Here is a 10,687-nt window from a genome sequence, read left to right as displayed (position 1 = left end):
TATTTTAAGTGTTTCATTCAAGTACAACATAACATCCTGAAAAATGAACAAGTTTGTTGCTTGATGAATTGTGTCGAAAGGATCACCCCCACCTTATCAGCACCCAGGTCAGTAGAGAGAACCCACCAGCTTCACATTGGCTTCCTCCCACTCACTCCCCGACCCTCGAAGGCAGGTCACTCTCCTGACTTCTAACAGTTAAAGTGTGGTTTTGATTATATATATGTGGAACCAGCCAGTGTGTACTCTGGCATTTGGCCTCTTAACGTTATGCTGATGAGAGTCATACAAATTGTTGCTTCACTGTATTTTGAAGTTATCTTAGAATTTTGAAAAAAATTGTTCCTAGATCCTTACATGGAAGAAGCTTTACCTTAATATCACTAATTTTTGGCCCCCAGAGGCTCCTGGGAGTTTCAATGGGCCGCCACTTAGGGAACCACTTCCCCACCTTCCTTCTCTCCGCCCACTTCGGAGGCTGGGTCTTTGCGCGTTGAGCACCCGGCCCACAGAGGGCCGTCACGTGACTGCGATCCGGCTCGGCCAAGATGGCGGCCTCCTGCGTGGCCGTGTTGGTGATGGCCGCATCCCTGCTGCTGCTGCTGCTGGTCCTGTGGAAGCGCTGGCGGCGGGGGCGAGCGGATTGGCACGTGATCATTGTGGTGCTGGGCGACGTGGGCCGCAGCCCCCGCATGCAGTACCACGCACTGTCGTTTGTCAAGAGCGGCTTCTCCGTGACCCTTATGGGCTTCTGCAGTGAGTGCTCGGGGTCTGGGAGGGAGGCTGAGCTCTCAGCCTTTAACCCGCGGCTTTGACCTGCCCAGGGGGCCCGGGACGGGGACGTCCCTTTTCTCCCTCCTCCCTCGGACAGCTCTCCGAGATTGGGTTTATCTAGTTCTGGCCAGGTTTCTGCCCAGCTTCTGCTGGGTGGGTCTCTAGGAACACCTGGCGTTAATGGAGTGCCTGTCGTATGCCAAGAGTGTGCTAAATTAAGTGAACTCATCATATAGTCTCACTTAATCCTCCTAGTGAGTGCAAAGACGGACTGGAATCTAGTGTGTGTGTGACTCCGGGGCCAGTGCCGCTAACCATAGCTCCTTGTGGCTACTTTTGTCAGGCTGTGTCTCAGGGGACAACTTGTCTCCTCTCCATCCCACACCCTCGGTGCAGAGCTGTGCAGGCAGGAGAGGTTTCATTGTGCTGCATTTCCACCTTTTACTCTCAGTGTGCAAAAGCAGGGGTGCCTTCTTCATCCTCCTTCAGGATGACATCTTTAGAGGGTAGCTCAACCGTGTTATCAGGGAAAAGGGGGAGTAGCACTGGTTGCCTTTGGTCCCTGTTTAGATTCTGCTGTGGGAGGGTGCAGGAGTGGGGTGAGACTTCCTAGGGGTCTCCCTATGGTGGGATAAATCCATCATTCAGGGACTCTAGATTATTTTGAGTGCCTACTATGTGCCAGACATTGTGTTAACTAAATAAAGGTGGACACCATTGAGGCCCTCCCTGTCTGGGGGAGACTCTGGACAAGAAGTGTCCTCATGCTCTGTTCTGGCTATGGAGGAACAGAGAGAAGTCTTATTTTCCAAAAAACACTCTTCACTATTCAGCCTGACCTGGGGGATCATCTGACTTCATATTGCCCTGTCTAGTGCATTGAAGGGGACATTCTTTTCAGACTCCAGACCCTATGATGAGCTCTTGCAGAACAACAGAATTCAGATTGTGAGTTTGACAGAACTTCCGAAACTTGCAGGTAGGATGCTGTCAACTCCAGATTCCTTTGAATCTGTGTGTGTGTGTGGGCGAGGGGAGGACCCGCACATTGCCAAGAATTCCTTTTGGAGTAACGGGTGTTTTTTGACTTGCAGTTGGGCCCCACATTTTTCAGTATGGAGTCAAAGTTGTTTTTCAGTCAGTGTACCTGTTGTGGAAGTTGATGTGCAGGGAGCCAGCAGCCTACATCTTTCTCCAGGTAAATGTCAGTCTCCTCTTGCTCTCTCGGAACCATTGTTAAGTTTCCTTTACTGTCCAGCCTTTTATTTTATTTATTTATTAAAAAATTTTTTTAATGTCTCTTTATTTTGAGAGAGAGACAAAGTGTGAGTTGAGGAGGGGCAGAGAGAATCTGAAGCAGGCTCCAGGCTCCAAGCTGTCAGCACAGAGGCTGACCCGGGGCTTGAACTCACAAACTGTGAGATCATGACCTGAGCTGAAGTCGGATACTTAACCAACTGAGCCACCCAGGCACCCCTTCCTTTATGACTTTTATACTTCTTTTTTGGTGAGAAGAGAGTCTTATTAATTATCAGGAGGTTTGTAAAGATAAATTGACTCTTTGTTATGTATGTTGCAACTGTTTTCACTCAGTTTATTATTGTTGACCATGGTATGGGTTTCCTTCTCTTCATTTGAGTGTCTCTTTCCCAGAACCCCCCAGGCCTGCCTGCCATTGCTGTGTGCTGGCTTGTGGGCTGCCTCTGTGCAAGCAAGCTCGTCATTGACTGGCACAACTATGGCTACTCCATTATGGGTTTGGTGCATGGTTCCAGCCACCCGCTTGTTCTGCTGGCCAAGTGGTAAGGGTCTTGAAAGAGGGTGCAGACACCTTCCCTGAACCTTGGTAGGAAGAAGGGCCAGTGCAGAGACCTGGTGAAGCTGTCCCCTGTGTGCTCTTTGGGGGTGAGGGCAAGGCTGGGGAATTAGGCTGACTTGGGTTACAAGTGACAGAAATAGCCTAAGGCAAGGAGGGCATTTGTTGGTCCCTAAAACTGCAAAATCCAGAGATGTGGCTGACTTTAAGCTCAAAAGGGCATTGTCAGGATCCCCTCTCATTTCTCTCTCCACACTCCGTCCTGGAGGTGTTTCTTAGGTGCTGGGAGCTCTCCCGGCACTCAAACCCCCACTGACAGGCTCAGTGGAGACAGGGACCCTTTCTGATTGGCTTGTGCTCCCCTGCCAGGCTCTGACACCCCACTGAGGTAGGGGGGCTGCAGTAACCCGATGTCTCAGGCTTAGGGGAAATGCTCTTCTGTGAGACCTGGGGTCCCAGGTGAACCCAGACCAGATGCCCAAATAAAAACTGAGGCTGCTGTTAGACAATGGGACTCAGGCAACAGCCTGCTGCAGTCAGTGAGACAGGGAGAGGGAAGAAGGGCCTGTGGGAGCAGGTTGGACATGGAGCAGGAAGAGTCATGTTCTCAGCCTGAGTGGGCGACATCTGCCGCCTCTCCCTGAGGGACATTCACTGAGGGTGGTAACAGCTGCCGCAGCAAACGATCAGTGCGTACATGCTGCATGTCAGGCTTCAGGCCAAGCCCTTTATCCTGTTCAGTCTACACTCCCCCTGGTGAGAATGTCCTGTGGTCACTCTCCATTTACAAGCCAGGAAACCAAGGTCGAGCACCATTTTGCTGCTTGCCACACAGCTGATATTGTTGCATGAGGATCAAAATTCAGTCCCAGGGTGTCCAGCTCTCTCGCCTTCTCTGCGTCCTGAGTGAGGAGCCGGCTGTGATAAACCAGTGGCATTGAACAACCTTGTGTGCTCCTTCCCTTTCTGGTTCTCTTTCAGTTCTGCCCTCAGATCAGGGCTCAAGTCTCAGGTGGGAGTTAATCTGTCACTAAGGCCTCTCTAACATTTTTAAAACCATCCCTTGGTAACGCACAAGCCTCAGCCCCACAGCCTTTGCAGCAAGAGCACAGTGTGGCTAAGATTAATAACGAGGCCTTTACTATATTTCTTTCTCTTGTGGCAAGAGAGACTAGATTTTCCCTTCTTTAGAGATAAGGTTTCTAACCGTACTTAAGCTGAAAAGCGATATGACTTAAAGAAAGGGGTAAAGGAAATAATAGTACAGATGGAACTCAGCACAAACTCTGGGAAAGTGCCTCACCAGCAACCCGATTTGGGAGACCCCAGCTCTGTGTTCTTCTGCATCAGAAGGTGTCAAGTCATGTGGAGGTGGTGGTGGTGGTGGTGGTGGTGGGGCCCAAGGGCCAAGGCCCAAGGCTCTGGGCTGACAGTGATACGTCTTTTCAGGTATGAGAAGCTCTGCGGGCGCCTGTCACACCTGAACTTGTGTGTGACCAACTCGATGCGGGAAGATCTGGCACAGAACTGGGGCATCAAGTAGGTGCCTGGGGAGGCGAGGGGTCCCAGCTGCAATGCCTACTATGTCCTACTGGCAGGGTGTCTAGAAATCCCTAAGGGTCTGGGAGAGGGTTCCTGGTTTGGGAAGCCGAGGGAGCAGGAAGAGGCCAGATGGCCCATGCACTTTTGGTCTTAGAACATGTCTCTGTGCTTCCCCAAGCAGGTCTTGTCCTTGTCTGAGACTTGGATCTTCTGAGTGCTCTTATTTTCTTGATCCTCTTGGAACATGTATTCCGTAGGCTTTTCTCTGGCTCTCTCTAGAGCCCTCAACGATCTCATTGCAGAGCCGTGACCGTCTATGACAAGCCAGCATCTTTCTTTAAAGAGACGCCCTTGGGCCTGCAACACCAGCTCTTTATGAAGCTGAGCTGCACCTACTCTGCATTCAAGGCCTGGTAGGTCTCCCATCCCCAGTTTTTATCTCCCTTCTCTTGTGTTTGCAACTGTCTGTCCTCTCCCCCATGTCCTTGCTGCCCCATGTCCCCTGTCTGCTCACTGCTAGCCTGGCCTCTCTCATCTTCTGGCTGCAGACCTGGGAATCCACTAATCCAGGGGTTGGCAAACTATGACCACAGGCCTGCCACCTGTCTTGGTAAATAAAGCTTCATTACAGTGCAGCACATGCATCCGTTTTTGCATTGTCCCTTGTTGCTTTTGCACTGCAACAACAGAGGAGAGTTTGCAACAGAGGCTGGATGATGGTTTTGACATGGCCACGTCCTGACCTTTGGGAGCCTGTGGGCTTCACTCTGGTAGGAGACAGCTCTCCTGGGGCCCGAGGGCCTGCTTGACACCATCTCATGGGATCTGTTTCTGTTCCCTCAGCTCAGAACCCCTGGACCCAGACACAGAGAGGTCGGCCTTCACAGAGCGGGATCCTCAGAGTGGGGTGGTGACACATCTTCGTGGGCGGCCGGCCCTGTTGGTCAGCAGCACGAGCTGGACAGGTCTCAGGACCCTTCTGGACCCTTGGGGCTTGTATGGGCACCTGGCTAAGCCTGCATTATCCTTGCCCTTGCCAGGCCTGTGCCCCACATGTATTTAAGGACATTGGGCCCTGATGAGAAAGGGGAGGTATTGAGTTGGGAGGGAGGCATCTAGAAACCAGCCCATGACATTTAGGTTTCTTTTCTTACAGAAGATGAAGACTTCTCCATCTTGCTGGCAGCATTAGAAAGTAGGTGTGTGGCTTTGATCAGGAGCTGGGCTTGTTGGCTCTTGAGCTGTGAGGTGCTCACCTGGCCTTGCATGGTGTCTTTGGCAGCATGTTCCTGCCCCCAGGGCCACTGGGTAGGCCAGCCTAAGAACACAGTGGTGGAGATGGTGCCTCTGATCCCCATTTGGGTTACTGAGTGACCAGACCCTAGGTCTGAAGTGCCACCTCTGGGAAACTGATCTTGTGGTTGGGAGAGGCGTCCCCCCAGTGCTCCCCCAACCGCTCCTCACCTGACAAGATAATCCTGGTTATCATTTATTTTTTTATACACAGAGTTTGAACAGCTGATCCTGGATGGAGAGAGCCTTCCTTCTCTGGTCTGTGTGATAACAGGTATTGCCAAGGATCTTCCATGTTCCCATATTAAAGGGGGGCAGTGGAGGGGGATGAAGGCATCTCCCTTTATTGTGTGCCTTCCCCATGCCAGGCATGTGATGTTGTTGTGTTGTTAATTCTGACCACAGTTCTGTGAAACAGGATTTTCTATACCAGCTTGACACAGAAGGAAACTGAGGCTCAGAGGGGCCTGACAGCAGGGCATGGTTTCTAGTTGAATCTTGGATAGCATGGCCTCAGAGATGCTGAGCTTTCCACTCTTGCAGCAATTTCCAGGCATCTTTTTTTTTTTTTTTTAAATGAAAGAATCCACATTAAACTAAAGAGTTCAATGTAAAATAGCCCAGGATGGGAGAGAGAAGCAGAGAGCTGTGGTTGAAGCAGGGTCCTGGGCCTGCTGCCCCAACTTGCATACTCCCCTCTTCCTGGCCCCAGAGCTCCCAGGGGTGGCTAGGAGCCCACTGCACACACCATGCCACCTGGGGCATCAAGCAAGACACAGGCCTGTCTGGGTGAGAAGTTGTATCCAGCTGGCACTCTGGTGCCTCACCAGAGTTTATCTTGGCCACCTTCCCAGCCTGAGACCCACTGATGCAGGTTGCTGGGGGAAGGGCCGTGGCCTCACTAGTCAGGGTGCATACCCCTGAGGGGTCTGGAAGGGGCCACATGGGGACCTGATCACAGCTGTAGAATGTGGGCCTTCTCCTGACACCTGTGCAGGGGTTCTGAGTCCCAAGGCCATGGGATGGAGCCAGAGATGGGCCCAGTGCAGTGACTCAGATTTTCTCTGCAAGGCAAAGGGCCTCTGAAGGAGTATTACAGAGGCCTCATCGGCCAGAAGCATTTCCAGCACATCCAAGTCTGTACTCCGTGGCTGGAGGCTGAGGACTACCCCCTGCTTCTAGGTAAGGGCATTCACTAGGGGGACTGCAGGGAGAGAGCTGAGGGTTAAACAGGAGTATCTTACGGTACGGGGGACAGAGTTTTCCTGAAAAGGGCCAGATAGTAAGTGTTTTATTTGCCTCTGTTGTATATTCTTTGTTTTTATAACCCTATACAAATTAAAAGTCATTTTTAGACCAAGGGCCATACACACACAGGCCTGAGGCTGGATTGGGTCCTGATCAAGGGCCACGTGGGGCAGGGGGATGCCATGTGCCAGGAACTTGTTGGAGGAGCTCTTGGCTGTACTTGGGGGGAGATCCAGGCTGTTTCCTGGTGTGCCGGTTCCTCCTGCCTTTGGGGCCTGGACCTCTTCTCCACAGGTCTGGGAGGGTTCTGTCCTCTTATTCTCCAAGCCCTCCATTTAGTCCTGCTTTTCCATCTGGACAGAAGGGCTGGTCCTGGGCTTGGGTTGGGGTCCACGTTCCCCAGGTCTGGGAGGGCAGTGGCTTGGGAGGTGTAGAAATAATGTGTTAAATAGCATTGACTCCCCTATGTCTCCCTGGCTTCCTCTGTCTTCCTTTCTCTGGGAGGGGCGTGCTGGCCTAGTGCTGATGTATCTCCAAGGCCTCATCTTCCCGCAGCCAGTGAGCAGTCTCCAGCGGAAAGCCTTTGGTTGGCAGGGGTTTTCTAGCCAGTGTTTAGTGGTGTCAGGTTGTTTATTTGGCTTTATTTTCATAGAGACAGCTGGTTTTCTGTTACGTTTTTCCCCCTCTCCTTACTGTGATAAAACATACGATAAAAATTTGCTATTTTAACGATTTTCCCATTTGAAAGTATATGTACAACTTGGTGACATTAATTATGTTCAGTGTTGTACATTCATTGCCCTATTTCCAAACTGTTTTCATCATCCCAAGCGGAAACTCTGAACCCCTTAAAGCAATAATTGCTACAGGTTCTTTTTAAAGAAATTGTGGTTAAGTAGACAAAGGGGGTCTGACTAAAGAAAACTACTCGTGACAGGCAGGTAGTTTTCAAACAGGGCCGAGTGGCTGGGAGTGGCAGTTGGGGAGGTCTGCTGTGTACTTGGCCTTCTCCAGCCTGTGGCATTATTACCCACGTTCCATTCCCCACTTGGGGTGTCGATCCACAGTCCTTTCAGGGTTTGTGTTCCATGGGTGCATGGGTGGTGCTCTGACCACTCCCTTTGCCCCCACCTCGCAGGGTCGGCAGACCTGGGTGTGTGCTTGCACAAATCCTCCAGCGGCCTGGACCTGCCCATGAAGGTGGTGGACATGTTCGGGTGCTGTCTGCCCGTGTGTGCCGTGAACTTCCAGTGGTAGGAGCAGAAACTGAATCTTCCCGGGGTTCAGTTCTCAAATCAGCTGTGGGGGTGGAGGGGGGGTGTTGCCAGTGAGGTCAAAATTGCTCAAGGAATGGCCCTGGAAGATTGTGCAGCATTGCCAGGTGGTCCTCTGGGGGGAGGGCCCTTGGAGTTTCTGTGGGCGGGCTGCACCCTACTGAAGGGGTTGGCTTCCACGGAGCGCTGATGTCTGACAGAAAACATGTGTCTTCTCTACTTAGGGGGCCTTTGCTCATGGATAGACGGGTCGCTGGTATTGACCGCACAGTTGACCTGGTTTTATTTCTCTCTTTCTGAGCTCATACAGTTGAATTGGAATCCATTAAATGAGTGTAATTCTCTGTCACCACTTTTCCTGGTGAAGATGTGTGTTTGGAGAGAGCGGTGTTACAAGAGGTTCAGTATGAGAGAAATAGTAGCTCCACCACCAGCTCAGGAGCCAGGCTCTGAATGGGAAATAGCCTCTGTTAGACCCTGAGCTCTGGGCACATTGGCATCAACTCCCTGGTGACCCAGCAAAGTCATCCTTAATATGCCAAGTCTACCTCCAGTGGGGTTGCCTTTCACCTTGTTTCTCTGCTGTGCAATTAAGAAAAACATGGAGAACTCGCTGAGCACATAGTCACTGAAAAGAGCATAGAGCAGAAAAGGTCAAATGTGTGTTCACTGTACCTCCTCTTTGGAATCATTTTGGATTTTTAATGTGTATCCCTGCAGGCCTTTTTTCTATTCAGACGCTAAATCTGAGACTCACTGAAAGCAGACTGTTCTGACCCCTGCCTGGCCTGTGGGAGGGTGGTGTGGGAGGCCGGGTGGGCACTGCAGGGTTTGGGTTTCTCTAGGCACCTCTTGGTTCTGTGATTCCCTCTGCAGCTTACACGAGCTTGTGAAACATGATGAAAATGGCCTGGTCTTTGAGGGCTCTGAGGAGCTGGCGGCTCAGCTGCAGGTAATCACGTCTGCCCCCATGCCAGGGCACCGACCCACGCCCCCCAATTCTTTGCTCCTGTGGCCGGCCAGGCTGGATCCGAGAGCTAAGGCCGGGAGCAGTGGTCTCAGAGGCTGGGCCTCAGTGGGTTCGGGGGTCTGGACATGCTCTGACTGCCCTCTGGGTTTGTGGAGCTTACACCACACAGATGATGCCAGAGCTGGTAGACCGTGTGCTCTGTCTAGGGAGCGACTGGTTCTGAGTAGGAGGGATGCGTGAAGGGGGCTTCCCAAACTTTCCCTGAGGGTGGGTGGGAGTCTTCAAAGGGCACTTACTACAAAAGTAATACATCATCATTCTTGGCAGTTGAGACCAGGGGCAGCAAACTTTCTGGGAAGGCCCAGATAGAAAAAGTTTTAGGCTTTGCCATAGTCTCTGCTGTAACATGAAACCAGCCACGGACAGCCTGTGAATGAAGGGGTGTGGCTGTGTTCCAATAAAACTGTACTTACAAAGACAGCTGGGGGCCAAATTTGGTCCACTGGCTTAGTTTGGAGACTCCTGATAAAGTTTAGCAAAGCTTGAAGACTGCCTAGTTCCAGCATGTGGGCTGGACGGTGCTGGGCAGAGGCTGAGGGTGGGTGCTCTTGGTGGACAGAACATTGCTGGAGTGGCCTGTGGCTGAGCAGGGCACAGTGGGTGGAAAATGCTGCAGCCTGGCTGCACTGTTAAGTAGGAGCAGAGAAGGGGAAGGAGCACGGGCCAGGGTGTGAGGGTTTTCTTGTGCCCCATGAGGAAGGGGCTTGCTGGGTCGGGGATATTCCGGGTCAGAGCTGTGTTTTGAGAACATTTAATTAGCCAAGCCTGCCATGGAGGCTGGGTCAGAGCAGGAGGCCTGCTGGGGGCTCCAGGACACTGACAGTGGTTCTTGAAGTGCAGTGACAGAGGGTTTCAGTAGCATCACTGGCCTGGCTGCCTGTGATTGGAGTGGGACCAGAATCCAGGCTGCTGGGAAGGAGGAGGGACAGCTCTGGTGGGACCTGGGATAGGGGTGGGAAGCAGTGATGAGGTAAGTTCTGGTCTTTATTTTTCTTCTAGATGCTTTTCTCAGCGTTTCCTGATCCTACTGGCAAACTAAGCCAGTTCCGGCAGAACCTCCGGGAATCAGAGCAGCTTCGTTGGGATGAGAGCTGGAAGCAGACGGTGCTGCCTTTGGTTATGGACACATGACCCTTTGGGCCAAATACTGAGAGCTCCTGAGCGACGCCCAATTCCTTTTAGCCTCTTCTAGCCTATCTGGCCTTGACAAATGCTTTAGAGCAGTGCCTCCCAGTGGACAGCAGCTGGAATGACGGCTGTGGAATGAAATGTTTTTATGACCCAGTTTGTGGCCCAAGAAACTGGTTAACCCTGGTTTCTTCCCTCAAGGCTCTCAATCACTCCTCTCCTCCTGATCTGAGTCTTTCTTTCCCCCCAGTATTATTACTTTCCTGTTGTTTGCACGTGGCATCGTCAACATCTCTTAGGCCTGTTATGGTGTCTGCCTTTCCCAGCATCTGCCCTGTTGTGTCCCTAGTATTGTCTTTCCTGCCTTGAAGACAGGCACTGCAGTCGGCTGCCTTGTAAGAGTTTAATAAGACGTGCCACATGTACAGCAGGCTTGGCTTCGTGATGGACCGTGGGTCCAGGCACCGGTGGGGGGAAACATACTTGATCTGTGTTTTTATTTGCCCAAATGAAATGCTTGTTTCTGAGCCAAAAATTCATTTTTGATTTATGGAGGTTTGTTTACTTAAGAGCCAGAACTAG

The 10,687-nt window shown here is 51.6% G+C and overlaps 1 protein-coding gene across 1 annotated transcript; it reads left to right on the top strand.

Annotated features, from left to right (window-relative positions):
* The first annotated feature begins 511 nt into the window (after positions 1-511).
* Positions 512-10,655, top strand: ALG1 (ALG1 chitobiosyldiphosphodolichol beta-mannosyltransferase). The gene is made up of 13 exons (XM_003998892.6): positions 512-756; positions 1,676-1,753; positions 1,869-1,972; positions 2,428-2,576; positions 4,040-4,129; positions 4,435-4,545; positions 4,976-5,097; positions 5,289-5,327; positions 5,640-5,699; positions 6,497-6,607; positions 7,812-7,926; positions 8,824-8,899; positions 9,977-10,655. Exons 1-13 carry the CDS (start codon positions 549-551, stop codon positions 10,106-10,108), a joined length of 1,395 nt encoding a protein of 464 aa, XP_003998941.1. The 5' UTR covers positions 512-548; the 3' UTR covers positions 10,109-10,655.
* Positions 10,656-10,687: the final 32 nt, after the last annotated feature.

This window comes from Felis catus, chromosome E3 (genome assembly GCF_018350175.1).
Source record: "Felis catus isolate Fca126 chromosome E3, F.catus_Fca126_mat1.0, whole genome shotgun sequence".
In the NCBI taxonomy this organism is placed as follows: domain Eukaryota; kingdom Metazoa; phylum Chordata; class Mammalia; order Carnivora; family Felidae; genus Felis; species Felis catus.
Note: the sequence above shows the minus strand (reverse complement) of the source record. Positions and strands in the feature narration are given on the sequence as shown.

Coding starts and splice junctions, on each gene's coding strand:
- ALG1 (XM_003998892.6), top strand. CDS start 549: ATGGCGGCCTCCTGCGTGGCCGTGTTGGTGATGGCCGCATCCCTGCTG. Junction 1,754..1,868: donor AGAACTTCCGAAACTTGCAG/GTAGGATGCTGT, acceptor TTTGACTTGCAG/TTGGGCCCCACATTTTTCAG. Junction 2,577..4,039: donor CTTGTTCTGCTGGCCAAGTG/GTAAGGGTCTTG, acceptor ACGTCTTTTCAG/GTATGAGAAGCTCTGCGGGC.